Genomic DNA, 17,793 nt, shown 5'->3' with positions numbered 1-17,793 from the left:
CTCCTTTCGATTTGGGAGCGAGGGAGACTAGGAGTCTATCCGTTTTCCGGAAGGACTTGGTCCTGTCTACGTAGAAGGCTAGCGCCCTCCTCACGTCCAGGAGGTGTAGGTGCGCCTCTTCGTTGGAGTTATGAGGCTTTGGATAAAATGAGGGTAGAACAATAGGTTCGTTAATGTGAAACTCGGAAGAAACTTTGGGAACAAAGGTTGGATGCAGCCGTATGGTTACCGCCTCCTTGGAAAAAACAGTGCAGGGTGGCGTTGCCATGACTGCCACGAGCTCGCTCACCCTACGAGCTGACGTAATTGCAAGAAGAAAGGTCGTCTGTACTGTAAGGAGGCGGAGGGGAACCGTGGCCAAGGGCTCGAACGGTGGTCCCATTAGCGTGGTAAGCACCAGGTCCAAGTTCCACGAAGGTGGAATCGGTTTCCGAGGGGGGTATAGGTTTACCAACCCTTTGAGGAACCTGGTAACCATAGGGTGGGCGAACACCGTGTGCCCTTCCTCCTCATGTCTGAACGCCTAGATGGCGGCAAGGTGGACCTTCAACGAGGATAGCGAGAGTTCTCCTCTCTTGAGGTCCAGTAAATACTCTAGTATTGTAGGTATAGGCACCGAAAGGGGGGCCAGCTGTTTGGTAGAACACCAAGCCGTGAAGCGAGTCCATTTTTGCTTGTAGTTCTTCGTGGTGGAAGTCCTCCTGCTACTTTCTAGGACTTGCTGTACTTCCACTGTGCATGTGCTCTCTAGGGAGCTGAGCCATGGATTAACCACGCTTGCAGTCGCAGGCCTTGGGGGTGCGGGTGCACTACGGACCCCATGGCTAGCGTGAGCAGATCCTGCGCCACCGGAAGAGGCATCGGTGGACGGTCCGACATGCGCAGGAGTAGGGGGAACCAGTGTTGTCGATCCCACGTTGGGACTATCAGGATCATCCGGGCCCTTTCCCTCCTGGTTTTCTGCAAGACTTTGTGGATCAGCACTGTGGGAGGAAACGCATAAAGCAGGGGGCCCCTCCACGGGATCGTGAACGCGTCCCCCAGGGACCCCCATCCCAGTCCTGCCCTGGAGCAGAATCGTGGGCACTGCTTGTTGTGCTGAGTGGCAAACAGATCTATTTGGGGAAAACCCCATGCGTGGAAAAATCGGCCGTAGCAGATCGGGACGGATCTGCCACTCGTGTGTGAGTGCAAAACGCCTGCTCAGCTGGTCTGCCTTCACATTGTGCGCACCCGGCAAGTATGAGGCTTTCAAGATTATATTGTTGGCGATGCACCAGTTCCATAAGCGGATTGCTTCCACGCATGAGGCACGGGATCGAGCTCCTCTTTGCCTGTTTATATAAAACATGGTGGAGGTATTGTCTGTACTGATCCCGACGACTTTGCCTTGTATGTGGTCTTGAAAGTGTCTGCAGGCGTTGAACACTGCTCTGAGCTCCAGTATATTTATGTGTAGTGACTGGTACGCGGGTGACCACAGTCCTTGAGTCACCTCTTCGCCCATGTGCGCTCCCCACCCTATGAGGGAGGCATCTGTAGTGAGAAAAACCGATATTTGCGGCTGGTGGAAGGGTACCCCTGTTAGCAGGTTCCTGGGGTTTACCCACCATTGTAGGGATTTGCGCACCCCGGCTGTGGGCGACACCACCCTGTGAACGGTGTGTACTGCCGGTTTGTATACACTCGCCAGCCAGTGCTGCATGCTGCACATGTGTAACCTGGCATTCTGTACTACGAACGTCGCCGCTGCCATGTGGCCCAGCAGCTGCAAGCACGTCAAGACCGTCACCGTAGGGCTGAAGGTGATGACCTGCGCGAGGGAACCGATGGCCCGAAAGCGAGCCTCTGGTAGATATACTCTCGCTGTAACCGAGTTTATGCGAGCCCCTAAGAACTCTATGTCCTGTGTGGGGTCTATTTTTGATTTTGCCAGATTGATAACCAGGCCGAGTGAAGAGAACGTGTTTGCTGTGACGCGTATCATGCGCAGAACCTCCCCCTTCGAGGCCCCTTTGAGCAGGCAGTCGTCCAGATACGGGAAAATAAATACCCCCTGTCTGTGCAGGTAGGCTGACACCACTGCCAAGGTCTCGGTGAAGACTCTGGGGGCCGAGGAGAGGCCAAACGGTAGGGCCTTGTATTGGAAGTGTTCGTTGCCTACCATGAACCGGAGGAATCGCCGGTGAGCCGGATGGATAGTTATGTGGAAGTACGCGTCTTGTAAATCGAGGGCTGCGAACCAGTCTCCATCGTCCAGTGCTGTAAGGATGGAGGCGATTGTGGTCAAACTTGTGGCCTTTGGCCCCGCCCCGAGGACGCACGGCTCTGTTGTGAACGTCGCCTGGGAGTTCTGTACTGCTGGTGCTGTTGATGTCACCCTTGCTCGTAACCCCTGTGGTACTGGAGGCGCTGTTGCTGGTACTGGTACCGTCTTTGTTGAGGGTAGTACCTTTTCTTTGTGTATGGAGGGGTGTAAATCCCCAGGGTCCTGAGTGTGGCTCTTGAATTTTTACTGGAATGAAGGACCGAGTTAGTTGATTCAGCAAACAGCTTCTGCGAGTCGAAGGGAAGGTCAACTATCTTCGCCTGCAGATCCCTCGGTATACCCGAAGTCTGGAGCCAGGACTCCCTTCGCATCACCACTGCCGTTGCTGTGGAACGTGCTACTGTGTCCGCAACGTCCAGGGCGATCTGAACTCCCGTCCTCGAGGCCGCGTAGCCTTCTTGCACTATGGCCTTGAGCACCGGCTTTTTGTCCTCTGGAAGCGAGTCCATGAGGGAGGTTAACCTGGAATAGTTGTCGAAATTATGGTTCGCTAAGTGCGCTGCGTAATTTGCCATTCGCAACGTTAAAGTGGAGGAGGAGTAGACCTTTCTGCCGAACAGCTCTAGCTTCCTGGCATCTTTGTCTGTTCCCCCTGTCCTGAATTGAGATGTCTTTGGTCTTCGTTGTGACGACTCCACCACCAAGGAATTTGGCTGTGGGTGGCTGAACAGGAACTCCATGCCCTTCGCCGGCACGAAGTATTTCTTATCCGCTCTGTTTTGGACAGGCGGAATAGTCGCAGGGGTCTGCCATATTGTAGTGGCGGACTCTAAGATCGCTTCATGAAGCAGTATTGCTACTCTGGAAGGAGGCCGGAGGTCTCAAATTTTTGAGGAGCTTATGGTGTTTCTCTTGCACCTATGCTGTCTGGATGCCTTGCGTGAAGGCCACCCTCTTAAACAGCTCTTGAAACTGTTTGAGATCGTCCGAGGATGGACGTCCCCCGGGGCCGTAGCCTCGTCTGGGGAGGAGAGCGAGGAACCGCTGGGGTACGTCTCTCTGGACCCTTCCGGTTCCTGTTGGTGATGGTACACCCTCTCGCTAGAGGTTTGCGAGGGAACATCTCGGGGTTCCATAACCAGTCCCCCCTGAGATGCTTGAGTCTCTGTCCCCGGTCGCAATTGCCCTCGGGGGTACGAGATCGTCTGTGGGGATCTTCCCCTAGTAGATTGCCAATGGTGTCTATGCCCCGCGTGGTAGGGGCGACCATGGCAGTATAGGCACTGTTCTTGGGAAGGTGACCTAGACCACTCCCTTGGTGCATACCCTCTGCGTCTGGGGGAGGGAGATTGTCGAGACACTGGAGAGAGCGATTTTGCATAATAGTCCAGCGGTTCAAACCCCAGGAAGGGTGAAGGTGGTCCCAGCCAGGGTGAGGCTGGTTGCAAAAATGGAGACGGGGGCTCCGGGTAGGCTAGGGGGGACCCCTGCCTTCTGGTTGGAGTCTGCAACATAAGCGGAGGGCTGTGAGAAAGCAACTCCACAGCCCTGTCCGGAGAGGGGCTGCAATGCCTCCTCTTGTGTGCAGCCTTCCCCCTCCCTTGAGGAGGTAACTCCGCCCCCTGACGCACAGGGGATCCCGGCCCCGTCCGCACCGTGCTCGGCACGCTCGAAGGCGGTGCCGCACGTGCGGTGTCCTTCGGTGCCTGCAGGCTACATGCCTGTGCGCTCTGCACCGCCGGTTCCCCGGGGGTCGGTGCCGCTGCCTGCGGTGCCGCCGGTACCGGCGCTTGTTTAGCCGCCGCCCTGCCTGCGGTGCGGGGCAGCTGGCTGATTATCGGAGGCTGAGCCGCTTCCACGTGGCTCTCCGTGCCGCCGCTGATCAGCTGTTGCTGCGGCTGGGGGCTGCGCGCTCCTCCCGTCCCGCTCGCTGTTGCTGCCAGCAGGGATCGGGCTGGGGAGGCTTTCCTCCGTTTTTGCGCTGATGGGGTGAGGGAGGCAGCTTTCCTTTTATTGGCCCCGGAGGGTCCCTCCTGCTGCGGCCGCTCCGGCACGTCTGGCTGGAGGGCCTTATGAAAAGCAGTTTTAAGCCGCCGCCCTGCCTGCGGTGCGGGGCGGCTGGCTGATTATCGGAGGCTGAGCCGTTTCCACGTGGCTCTCCGTGCCGCCGCCGATCAGCTGTTGCTGCGGCTGGGGGCTGCTCGCTCCTCCCGTCCCGCTCGCTGTTGCTGCCAGCAGGGATCGGGTTGGGGAGACTTTCCTCCGTTTTTGCGCTGATGGGGTGAGGGAGGCAGCTTTCCTTTTATGGGCCCCGGAGGGTCCCTCCTGTTGCGGCCGCTCCGGCACGTCTGGCTGGAGGGCCTTATCAAAAAGCAGCATTTTAAGCCGCATCTCCCTGTCTCTCCTTAATCGCCTCTTGGCGGGACTCACATTTTTTAAATCCTGAAGAGGACATTGTTGGTGAGTCTTTCAGTTGTTAAGCGGGTACTTAGCACCTTCTCTGTGCTGTTTTCCCCGTCCGATGACCTGCCTCAGCAGGAGGGCTGATGGCCCGATGCTCCTGGCCTCCGGTGCTTGTTACTGGGACTGGATTGAAGCTGTCCCGCTTGTAGTTTGTTTGTTGTTTTGTTTTGTTTTGTTTTTTTTTTTGAAAAATAACAACCGGCTAACTTGCAGTAGCCTAAGTACTTGAAAAACTTTAAAGAAAAACAGTTAAAGTCATTGAATACGCTACTTGGCCTTAGCCTAGTTCGGATTCCGTCTGCAGCCGACCGCGGTTAAGAGGAACTGGAGGGGACCGGATCGCGCACATGGCCAGGAGCGCGCAAGGGAGCGGCGCGCGCCGGCGCATGCGCGGTCCGGCAGAAACTGCTTGGAAGATCCGATCTGCGGCGCCGGGCAAGCCCGACACCTATTGTGGAGCACCCACGGGGACACTCGAAGAAGAATAAGATGTGCTGCATCAGGAAAAGGTGTCTAATGTTTTACCCAAAAGCATCTCTGCTGAGCCAGGTCCAGCTTGATCTTTTGGTTACTATCTAGAAAAGGGGATAAAAATGTAAATATAACTTGCTGGTGATATGCAAATGGGACCTTCTGGAAATACTAGAAGAAATATAGAAACAATAACATGTTACTAATACAAAGATATTAGAAACCTGGACAGAAAAAACAGAACAGTACAAAAGTGGAGAAGATAAGTTAATAAATTAGGACAGTCTTGGAACACAAATAATAAAGGAAATAATTTGTGGCACAGATATGGAACAGGCACACATCTCGCTAAAAATAATGCTGGCACTAATCTGTTTGCAAATCATCACACTCGGGGCCTGGAAAATCCCCTGGTAACTGCAGTGGATTTTGGATGAAGCTGTCTGCTTGTATATCCCTTTAGTTTATCCTTTGGCTGACTTGTCTGCTTAGATGATAAGCAAGCTGAGACAGGGACTTTACCGTGTGTACTACCTAGCACAATGGGGCCCTGTTCTCAGTTGGCATGACTGCAGAACACATAATGAAAATACATGAATTTGTAAAACGATAGGGCAGAACAGCCAATGCAGTTTTGATCTCTATCTGCAGTGGTAGTAATAATAGCACTCCTTTCTATGGCTCTGAGCCATCAGCATCTGGAATACGGTGTTTGTCATGGGGTGTGTATTACAAAGAAACAAGTTGGAGGAAACTTGGAAAAGAGAGATGCAGGAGGTCAGAGGGCCCATGACGCCTTACAAAAATCTGAAGGGTGCAAACACTAAGGAGATACATCATAGAAGATGGTGTAAGTGGGCGTTGCTAGGGTCACTAAGATGAAATTAAGAAAGGGGGCATCTAGACTGAACAGAGCAAGCTTTCCCATCAGTGATAGGATTTAGGCAGGGCAGTAGGTAAGGTGAAAGTTCCATTTCTTGGTCCATTAAAAACTAAACTGAGTTCCAGAGTCTGTTCTTCTCCTCCAGTCCTCCCCTCTTCCAAGGAAGGGCAGGTGGTTGTTGGCATTCCTGAGCATCTCTAGTCTTACTACTCACAAGGACCCAGCTCCCGCAAAAGGTTCAGGCACAAACTTACAGATATATATAAGCTGCTTTGCTGTGTCAGGATGCTAAAAAACTAGAGGAAGCTGGTGGGCTGGGTGGAGTAGTGAAGCCTATGGTGTGGTTTAGGTTAAGAAATGGGTAAAAGTTATGTTTTGGGCCTAATTTAGCCTAAGTGTAGAGGGGTCTGGGAAAATGAAGTAGGTAGTATGAGAAAAGCCAAGGATAAGTTGGAGAAAGAGCGTTACAGAAAAGTAACAGAGAGGAGCCGTGCTAGTCTATACACTATCAAAACAAAAAGCAGTCAAGTAGCACTTTAAAGACTAGCAAAATGGTTTATTAGGTGAGCTTTTGTGGGACAGACCCAGAAGTGGGTCTGTCCCACGAAACCTCACCTCATAAACTATTTTGCTAGTCTTTAAAGTGCTACTTAACTGCTTTTTGTTTCGACAGAAAAGTAAGAATTAGCAAGGACATGAGGCAAAGGTGCTATGGTGTTGTGTTATGATGTTTGGGTTACAACTGATTCAAGCAATGTTTTATATGATGGAATGAGAAATGCTTTTGTGGAGATGTTAATTTAAATAATGAACAATGTAAAGTGCCAATAAGAAATGGCAGAAACAGAAGTATGGCAAAGGACATTTCAATATTTGTTAGCATTATAATGGGGTATAAAAAGAATAGTTTTGCTCAACTGGCGAAAACTTCAGTTAACTGATTGATGCACCATTTCATTATCTAGGGTCAGTGTAACTGTAGTATTGTGTAAGTAGTAATTGCATGTCTGCTTATCCTAATTTTTAAGAGTTTGGTTGCGTAATTTAAAGCGCTATTGAGTTGTCTTCTATACACAAATGTCCTGTGACCAGTTCTGAGGCTCGACTCTGAACACTAAGTTGGATCTTACTGCACCCTCAGCTTTAACAACTTCATATTAAGTGAACATATTTCAATTTAAAGGTTACAACAGTAGGCTGCTGCAGTAATTTGTAGGGCCATCCAATAAGCAGTCTCCATTCAAAGGGTTGTATAAGCCTTGGACTGGCTGCATGTGATGCGCTAGGAGCCCTCATGGGCCTTGTGGGAAATTTCCTTGGAGTTTTGTAGATCATTCCAAACCTGGTTGCTGCTTGCTTTCTTTTAAAATATAAATGCTCCATTCCAATGATTCTGGAACAGAGGCCCTAATTGGGTAGTATCTCTGATTAGACTAGAGTAACAGACAGCCATGAGAAGAGCTTTGCCCTTACAGGTCCATGGAATACCCCAGGAGAGTAAAATATGAGGCTGGGACTCCCAGTTTCTCAACATGAAGGATTTTTTTGCACTGCATTGTATAAACACAGGGGTTAGTTCTCAGGTATGAATGTTCTGTACTTATGTTAATGGCGTAGGATTGGGCAGATACTAGTATTCATTATCTTGGTTTCAGGACCTGCTTTACAATAAAGGTAGAAATGCTTATGCAGGGTCATGTAGGGGTCATACTGGGTTGTGACTAGGCTGGAAAGACACAAGAGCATGGCACAGCTGGCTCCGTTAGCATTCTCCCTGCTCAATTTGTGAGATCCATGATTTATCAGCATTGTCTTGAACAGCGTCACTCTCCACACACAATCTCAAAGAGCGAGAGGAAGTGGGACTTCAGACTGAGGCCTTTTTCTAGAAATTGACTCTTATCCACTACAGCACGTTTATCAGTCTGCCAATTCTGTTTTTGCTATAGCTTTGGTTAGCCCATGAAGGCTATGTCTACACGTGCACGCGACATCGAAATAGTCTATTTCGATGAATAACGTCTACACGTCCTCCAGGGCTGGCAACGTCGACGTTCAACTTTGACGTTAGGCAGCACCATATCGAAATAGGCGCTGCGAGGGAATGTCTACACGCCAAAGTAGCACACATCGAAATAAGGGTGCCAGGAACAGCTGCAGACAGGGTCACAGGGCGGACTCAACAGCAAGCCGCTCCCTTGAAGGGCCCCTCCCAGACACACTTGCACTAAACAACACAAGATCCACAGAGCCGACAACTGGTTGCAGACCCTGTGCATGCAGCATGGATCCCCAGCTGCAGCAGCAGCAGCCAGAAGCCCTGGGCTAAGGGCTAATGCACACGGTGACCATAGAGCCCCGCAGGGGCTGGAGAGAGAGCGTCTCTCAACCCCTCAGCTGATGGCCGCCATGGAGGACCCTGCTATTTCGATGTTGCGGGACGCGGATCGTCTACACGTTCCCTACTTCGACGTTCAACTTCGAAGTAGGGCGCTATTCCCATCCCCTCATGGGGTTAGCGACTTCGATGTCTCGCTGCCTAACGTCGATTTCAACTTCGAAATAGCTCCCAACACGTGTAGCCGTGACGGGCGCTATTTCGAAGTTGGCGCCGCTACTTTGAAGTAGCATGCACGTGTAGACGCAGCCGAAGTTAGGCTTATTAATTGACAGAATTGCCTCTGGATCTTTTTCCTACAACTTCAGAAGCCCAGCACCTTAATCTCATGCGCAAACCCACACCTGCCCACTAAACTGATCAAGGATACTCCAAGAGTTGAAATGTACAGCTTCCTGGCCCTGATGTGGATTTTTGTGAGTGTGTGTTGGGGTGTGAGGGGGAATAACAATATTCTCCTTTTAAATTATCTCATGAGCTTGGAAACACATTATAGATAAGCAGTACATGAAAAGCTGAAACATTTTTATTTCATCTTAATTTACACCTAAGAAGCAACATCTTTTCTAGTAATTCTCCAGATTAAATAGCTAACTTGTCTGGTAAAATGTAAAAGAAATAAAATTTAATAAAGGTGTAAAAGCTTTCTTAACCCAATAACTTCTCAATATATGAAAATTACCAGAGAATTGGGTCAAAATAAATACACAATTTAAAATAGCTCTCTTGAAATATTTCATATTTAGAAAGTATTTGTAGGAAGATCATCCATTTAATTCAAAAGAATTTAAGACGGGTTTGTCCATCACATCTTCCAGGGGCTTTTTCAAATGTTAGTCGCCTTTTTTTGAGTTTTGGTGCTTGTGCAAAGCCTAAACCTATTAAAGAAAGAGGGTGAAAAGATAAACGCATGATTAACTATAAAACAATCTCATAGTTGTGCAGCTTTGGCAATACTTTTCTCATGAATAGTAGACTGTAGCTTTTCAATGTATTCTACCGTACCAAAATGACAATATTGTACCAGACTGAGACTTGTACAGATTCCTATTTTTAGAATAAATTCATTAATTGGAAGTATCTGCACAAACATCTTGTGACTTTAATTTGGGAATTAACTTACAAACTCAATTTGTGATATACAACGACTGCAACACTTTGGCATGCTTTTAATGTTTCTTTATAATTAGATGAATACTACATTTGGAACTCTCCAATAAATGTATCATTAATTTTTTTTTCATCATGGGCATGCTGTTAACATTCTGAAGCTAAAAATGTCTACACTTGAAAGCAAAATATTTGAAAATTTCTTCTTTAATTTTGTATAAATCCTACATACAGCATTCTGTCCACAGCAATACACAATATTGAAAAACATAGCTAAGACCTTTGATGTATTTACCTGAAGTATTTTTAGTTTTAATAAAACTTTATCATCACACATTGATTTTTTTCTGTTTGACTTTGTAGAAGCTTCTGAAACATATAAGTTACGTGAAACTTCAATGGGGCCAGGCTTCCGGAATATGCACAAGTGTCTTATGCATGAGCTAGTCTTTACTTTAGCTTGCAAATAGTGAATTACAAATAACATTTTCTGCCAAGAGCGAAGTAAAAATCACTGTTAATCTCTTCTTGCTTTATTCAAGCTTCATTCATCATTTTAAGTATGGATTGCTATGACAGTTCTTGGTTGGTGTTACAGAAACCTGTTCATCTGAAGATCACAGTGCTTTTCAGGACAGTGGACTTCCTGGCAGCAGGTCATTGGTTTGTACAGTACTTGTTTACTGGAGTTAAAATTTTCTCTGCCTACTAGCCAATCTCCTTTACAGTTAGGGTGTGTCTACATCTGCACAGTATTTTGAAAAGACCAGGCCGCTTTCGAAAGAATGAAGGGAGCGTCTACATGTACCATGCACTCTTTCGATTTGAAATCGAAGGAATGCAGCCCAGACATTGAAAGCAGGACCCCGATCCCGTACAGGAAGAACAGCACCCATCGAAAAACAACATCGAAATAAGGCACGTGTAGATGTGACACGCCCCACTTTTTCGAAAGAGGAGTCCTCCACTACGGTGCCCAGCCCGAGCGCGGAGTCGCCCTGCCCCACGAAGCGGAGCTCTATGACCCGCGCGTCTGGTCGCTCTTAAAGCCGCGCAGACCCAGAAACCCCATGGCAGGAAGCTGAGAGCAGGCAAGCTGCGAGAGCGCAAGCCCCAGGCAGCACGCCCTCTTAGCCACCCCCGACGACAGCGACAGGCAAATGGCCAGCGCCTGGCAGTCTCCCAAGTCCCAGGGCCCCGTGTCAGAGCCCCCACAGGGCTCCCAGGGGTCCATCCCTGAAAAAGAAGAGGGTCCCCTCCTGGACAGACCGCAAACTCAGAGACCTGGGCCTCTGGAGAGAAGAGGAGGTCCTCCGGGAGATGGGGGTAAAGCGGAGGAATGCCGCTGCCTTCGCCCGCCTGGCCTGGGGACTGACCAGCCAAGCCCACCTGGAGCAAGTCCAGAAAAAAGTGAAGGAACTCTGGCAGGTCTATGCCCAGGTCCGGGATGAGGCCAGGCACTCAGGGGCAGGCCCCTTCACCTCCACCTACTATAGGGAGCTCCACAGCACCCTGGGGCCCTGGGACAGCTCCCCACCCAAAGCAGTCCTGGACAGCTCAGCAGACCAGCCCAAGCCAGAGGAGCTGCAGGAGCCAGGACCAGCCAGCCTGAGCCAGGGGCAGACACCACCTGGGACTGGTCCAGCAAGGAGGGCGACCTCATCATCGACATCCCCTGACGGAGATCCTTGAGGTTCTCCTCCCCCCATAGTAAGTGCACAGTGGAACCAGCAGCCCAGCTGGCAGGGTGGGGGTGGCACCCCTGCCAGGAGGCCCAGGGCCAGACACCCCGTCTGGCCATAGCCCCGAACATGCCCTCTGTACCTGCCAGGGCCACCCAGCACCCAGACCCATGGACAGTTCCAGGCGCCCAGTTGCCAGAGGGATGCCTGCGGGCCAGCCCACACCCGGGGATGGTCCCACCCTGGGGGGAAGCCCGTGTGCTCTTGACGCCACAGGGATGCCATGCCCACCATGTCCAGGAACCGGGGGGGTCGGGTGAGGTGGGCACTCAGGGGGACAGGGTCCCAGGGGGAATGGGGGATGAGGTCCTGCTCAGAGATTGACATGCTATCCATTACCCCTTGCAGGTGCAGCAAGTGAGGGTCCACACAGCCCATCGGAGTCGGTGGTCCCCAAGAGTCCCTCGGAGGCATCAGACAGGGGCCAGGCACCTTCAGCAGCAGCATCACACTGGGTGCGCAGCCAGAGGTTGCAGTGGCGCACGGGGGATGACCCTGCCAACCTCCGCCAGGCAGAGCTTATGGAGTACCACCTCCAGCTGGAGGAGTCTAACCTGGTGTGGCAGAGGGAGGCCTGGGCCCAGCTCATGTCCCACCTGGACGCCATCCACAGGACTTTGCAGGAGCACGTGGGCAATGTGGCCCAGCTCCTGGCCCTCCACACCCCTCCCAGCTGCCCAACCCCCTGAGTCCCCTGCAGGGCCCCCCCAGAAAGGTCCCACCCAGCATCCCTTGCCCACCCCCCACAGAGTCCTCCAACCCACCCCACACTGATGCCCCCACTGACGTCCCACCACGCCCCTACCTTCCAGTGCTCCCTGCCCTGTCCCAGCCCTGCCGTGGCACCCACTCCCAGAGGGGAAAGGGATCTTGGGGCCAGCGTGGTTCTCGGCCCACAACCCCCTTGCCCGGGTGACCCTCCCAACTCTGGCTCCCTCCCCACCCCCCTCCAAGTTCAGGCCCCCACCCTGCAAAATACAGGGGTGTCCCCCCATGCACATTGTAAATAGTTGGACTTTTATACCACAGGTTTTTATGGTTTATTGTTGGTAAAGGTTTATATTGTGCACCAATGCCCGTGTCCCAGGGGCGGGGGAAGCATGGGCGTGGTGGTGGTGGTACATGTGGTGGTGGGGTGGATGTATACGGAGAGAGGGAGGGGTGGGCACTGGGCTGGTCACTGCAGCCCTGAGGCGAGACTTACATGAAGGGCCTCCCAGATCCAGAAACCGTTGCAGTTTGCCTGGTGGCTGGCAACAGTAGCCGGCTGCTCAAACCCCATGATGGCCTCAGCTGTCCACCCCTGGAAGTAGGCATCCCCCTTGGCCTCCACGATGTTGTGGAGGATGCAGCAGGCGCTCACCACTTGTGGGACTTTGCACATCCCCACTTCGAGGCAGGCAAGAAGGCACCACCACCGCCCCTTGAAGTGCCCAAAGGCCTGCTTGACCACGTGCCAGGACTGTTTGAGGTGGGTGTTGAAGGCCTCCCTGCTGGGGTCGAGGTGGCCAGAATAGGGCTGCATCAGCCACGGCAGTAGGGGGTTTGCTGCATCCACAACTATGCCTAGCGGCATGGTGGTGTCCCCAACCAGTATCTCTCGCTGGGGGATGAAGATGCCGGTCTCCATACACCGGCATAGGCTGGAGTTGCAGAAGACCCTGGCTTTGTAGATTTGCCCCGACCAGCCCATGTAGATGTCCATGAACCGGCTGATATAGCTGATATAGCCGGCGCTGTGTGGTGGGGCGCGGATGGGGATGTGCGTCCTATCCAGGGCACCAAAGCAGTTCGGGAACCCCAAGGAGAAGAAACCCTCAACAATGGCATCCTGGTCCCCAACACAGATGACCCTGTGCAGGAGCATGGTGTTCAGGGCACGGACAACCCGCAAGGAGGGACGCCGTGCGCTCTCATGAGAGTGTGGCAGGGTGTTCCCAGCCAGCGACCCTCTCCTGGCCCACTCCCAGCCAGTGACCCTCCCTTCCGCTCCCCCCACCCACCGCCCGTGGGCCCCCTTCCCATGGTGGGAGTATGCCCCAGGCCCGGCTTACCTCCATGAGCACTGCTCCGACAGTGGCCTTGTCTACCCCGAACTGGTGGCCCACTGAGCGGTAGGAGTCCAGGGTGGCCGGTTTCCATACTGCTTCTCAAGGGGGAGTGGTGTCCTGATGCCTCAACGCAGGTGCCAGCCAGTGATACAGCTCCTGGAAGGTGTCCTGGCTCATGCAAAAGTTCCGGAGCCAGGTGGCATCATCCCATTGCCCCAGAACGAGTAGCTCCCACCAGTCCGTGCTGCTGGGGTGGCTCCACAGGCACCGGGGTGCAGGCTGGGTGCGCTCCATGTCCTCGGGGGGGGCTGTTTGTCTCCAAAGGAGGAGGGAGGCGGCTGTGGTGACCGTGCAGACAACATGGGCAACAGTACCCACAATGTCTGCATCCAGTGCAAGGAGCAGGGTGTCGTTGGCCATGGTGCTGCTGCGCTGAAGCCCTGCGTTGCTCCTGGAAGCTCAGCAGATCTCGGCTAGTGCAGGGCAGGAGAACTGAAGGGGGGCCCTTTAAGGCGGCAGCTGGCTGTGGACCCCGGAAGGGCTTGGCGGCCATGCCACCCCATCTGCAGCATCTCCGCCTCCCTTCTTTCGAAAGAGCGCTTGTACACGTGTGGACGCTCTCTTTCGAAATAATGGGATGGGCTCTTTGAAAGAGTGGGTCGGAACTGAGATCCGCCTTTGCCATGTGGTCATGTTCTTTCGAAAGACGGTATATTGATTTCTGAATTTCAATTTTGCTCTTTCGATGGTGGGCTCCCACGTAGACACAGCCTTACTGAAGTACTGCTAATCACCAAGCTGTCCCTCCAATGTATGCCAGAGAGAGAGGGGCAGCAGCAAGTTTGTTTACAACTTCCTTATAGTCACTTTGGGTGTGTCTAGATTAGCCCCCAACTTTGAAGGGGGCATGGTAATTAGTGTGTTGGGAGATTACTAATGAAATGCTGTGGTGCATATCCAGTACTTCATTAGGCTAAATCTGCCCCATGGCAACTTCGAAGTGTGAAATTTCAAAGTGCCGGCTTGCACATAGCCACAGGTCAGCTGCTGGTACTTTGAAGTGCCCGTGCTACTTCAAAATCCCTTTACGCCTCAAAATATAAAAGTAATAAATAATAGTAATTACTGAGTCCTATCAAAATTTCGAGGAGTAAAGGGACTTCAAAGTAGTACAGGCACTTCAAAGTACCCGTGGCTGACTCACAGCTATACACAAGCTGGCACTTCGAAATTTCACACTTCAAAGTTGCCTTGGGGGAGATTTAGCCCAATGAAGGGCTTCATGTGCACCACAACACACATTAGTAATCTCCCAACACCCTAAAAGCAGTGTATTGCATTTTAAATAACTTTTCACCTCTTCACTGCCAGTTTGCTGTAAGCAGCCCATGAAACAAGGTATCAATTAGTTACTTAGGTTTTCATAGATTGCGATGTAATTATTTATGTATCTCATCTGCTTCCTTGTACAATGAAGAGATCAAAATGTAAAATAATTGTAAATAGTTATTAAATGTGTGTATGCTGCAGAGCCTCTTGTTGCTGCTGAATGTATTAGGAATATAGCTGGGGACTAAATTTAAAAAAATTAGGGGGTAACAGAGAGTCACATGCATGCGTGCATCCATATATAACCATTTGCACACATCAAGCTGCATATTCACAAAAAACAAAACTGATTTAGGTAGTGTTCAGTTTGCATGAGGAACCAACCAGCTTTGTCAAAGAACCTAAGCTTTGGATTTCTTAAAAAAAATGTCTTGTATTATCAAAATACTAGACTGTCATTATTATAAATGGGGCAGATTTTGCCACCCTTCCTACTTACGATTTACTTTGCAAGTCATCTTCTTAATTACACTCTCTGAGTAGGGGTGACAGACTATGCGAAGAGAGGCATGATTTTTAAAATGGCTTTATGGTGGCTAGTAGAGTAAAACACTTACTGATAGGGCTCAGTAATTACTATTGTTTATTACTTTTAAAATGCCGTCAACCTGGATTGCACTTTACTACAGACAGACATGCCTTAAAAAATTTACTACCTAAAACAGGGGTGGTGTCTAAAACATGGCTGAACCTACAGCCCTTGGGCTGGAACTGCCCCACAACTTGCCTTGATCTGGCCCATGATGTTCATGGCCCCAGCCCCCATCAGTGGCACAAACTAGTGCAGAGCTCCAGCCATGAGGGGGCACCATGACTAGGGTACTAGTGCTGGCTCCCTGCTGTGTGGGAGTAGTCCTGAGCCCTGCAGTCCCACTCCAGGCAAGCAGGGCTGTCTACCCCCTGTCTGATCTGACTTGTTTTTTCCTCTTTTGATAACTACTGTTGATACTGGGCCACTTCCACCTTGCTGAATAGACTTTGTCAGCTCTGGCCCTCCCTCTTACTGGGACCCCGCTCTTTAAATACCCTTCTGAAACCGCCCCCCCCAACTCATGCATCTGATGAAGCCGGTCTTTGCCCACAAAAGCTTATGCTCCAAAATATCTGTTAGTCTATAAAATGCCACAAGACTTCTTGTTGTTCTCCAGTCCATGGGCTCTGACAGGAAGAGGGAAGGAAGCTGTCTGGTGAGCTGGCGGATTGAATATCTGTCTGTGTGTCTGAGCATTTGTTTTGCAGAGAGACGCAGTTTGAAAGCATGTTTGTCAGTTTGATAAGTTTGCAAGGTGTCAGCTGGGAGTGCTTTGTTCCAGGTGGGCCTTCAGGGGCTGATTAGATTGGAGGCAAGGCTTTGAGTAGCCAGCAGTCTTTATAAGAAGGCAGCCACAGCAAACACTGTGAGCAGCTAACAGGGAGTTTGCCTGGGGGTTCACCTTGTCGGGGAGTCCCATGCCTGTAGTCTCTTTCTTATAGATTTATTTCTCTTGTGCCCTTCAAGGCAGCACTAGAAACATCTAAGGGAACTCTCTGAAGACAGGGGAAAAAGAGATGGTGACATGTCTACTAAGAAGTCTGCTGTTGTGACCTGCATGGCAAAGCACTGGAATGCATTGCCTAGAGAGGTGGTGGACACTCTGTCCCTATAAGTTTTTAAATCCCAGCTTGACAAAGTCCTGGCTGGGATGACTTAGATGGGGTTGATCCTGCTGGAAGCAGAGGGCTGGACTCGATGACCCCCTGAGTTCCCTTTCCAGCCCTATGATTCTATGATTAGGAAGTTGCCCCATGTGCTGCAGGGAAGTGCCTCCGGCAGGCCCCATCTCCCTGCCACTTCCATTGGTCAAGAATTATAGCCAATGGGAGTGATGGGGCGGTGCCTACAGGGAGTATTTCTCTGCAGTATATAGGGCTGCACAGAGGCACCTGCACCACTCAGGGAAATGTGCCAGGTAGGCACTCCCTTCACCTGCCCAGACCTTGCACCCCCGCCCAGCCCGCTTCTGCACCCCACCTCCCACCAAGAGCCTACACCCTCATCTCCAGGCAGCTCCAGACTGCACCTCCCACTCAAACCCCACACTCACATATCCAGCCTGCTCCCCTTCAGCCTTCTCCCACACATGGAACCCCTGATTTTTGGCTCCACCTCAGAACCTAGAGAGACCCCACAAAATCTACTAGCCTCTGGGGGTAAGCCTGCTTCTCAGCTGGGGGCCACATCTATGAGGGGTTCCCTCTCCATTTCCCTTGGGGGCCAGCTCACTGAGGGTTTTGTTTAGATTCTCTCTTGTGTGTGACTCCTGCCTGATTTTTTCTGTGGGTTAGTGGCTGGACTCCAAAAACTTCCCCACCCTGATCTAAAATAAGAAAACAAAGAGGTGACGATGGCACACCCAGGGAGAGGATGGGAGGAAGACCAGAGTGAAGAAATAAGGATATGAAGTCTCTTTTGTGCGCAATGCACATCTTCAGAGTTCACTGGGTATTTTAATAGTGATACATTAATTAAATTTCATTGAAGAAGTGGATTTTGAAAAGGACTCGAGCAGAAGAAGGTGTAGGAGGCAAAGCTAGGAAGGGTGCTCCAAGCTTAAACATAGATGCCGTGACAAGTATATATCTGAGATCACCAACTGGGTGAAATCTTGACCCATTTGAAGTCAATGACAAAGTCACAATGATTTTAATGGGCTCATGATTTTGCCTTCTGTGGCTGCTTAATCCAATTCTAGTTGTGAAGGCAAGTTTAACCCTATGGGTTGCCTTTGTTCCAGGTCTTTGTTTATTAACATTACTTATCAACATTTCTAAAAATAATTCCGGTAAGTTTATTAAATTAATTTCAAACACAAATTGTGGGATTAAGTAGAAGTTTTGCTAAATGCTCTGTTTTAATATTTTGTAGTGTAGTGTAATATGTGTAGTGCTCTCTTTTAATATTTTGTCAGAAGAAAAAAGAGCTATGATAATTTAAAAAGAACCTATAACTACTCCCAATTAGTGCACAAAATACACAT

General features: G+C 50.6%; 1 protein-coding gene across 1 annotated transcript in view; it reads right to left on the bottom strand.

Moving 5' to 3' along the window:
* Positions 1-9,065: 9,065 nt before the first annotated feature.
* SHOC1 (shortage in chiasmata 1) overlaps positions 9,066-17,793 on the bottom strand; it is a 120,308-nt gene continuing 111,580 nt past the window's right edge. Inside the window, exon 34 of the mRNA XM_074994034.1 lies at positions 9,066-9,362. Within this exon, the coding sequence (XP_074850135.1) occupies positions 9,262-9,362 (101 nt within the window). The 3' untranslated portion in view covers positions 9,066-9,261. The remainder of the gene's footprint in view (positions 9,363-17,793) is intronic.

Source organism: Carettochelys insculpta, chromosome 5 (genome assembly GCF_033958435.1).
Source record: "Carettochelys insculpta isolate YL-2023 chromosome 5, ASM3395843v1, whole genome shotgun sequence".
NCBI classification, from domain to species: Eukaryota; Metazoa; Chordata; order Testudines; family Carettochelyidae; genus Carettochelys; species Carettochelys insculpta.
The sequence above is the reverse complement of the archived record's forward strand: the minus strand, read 5'-3'. Positions and strand labels throughout refer to the sequence as shown.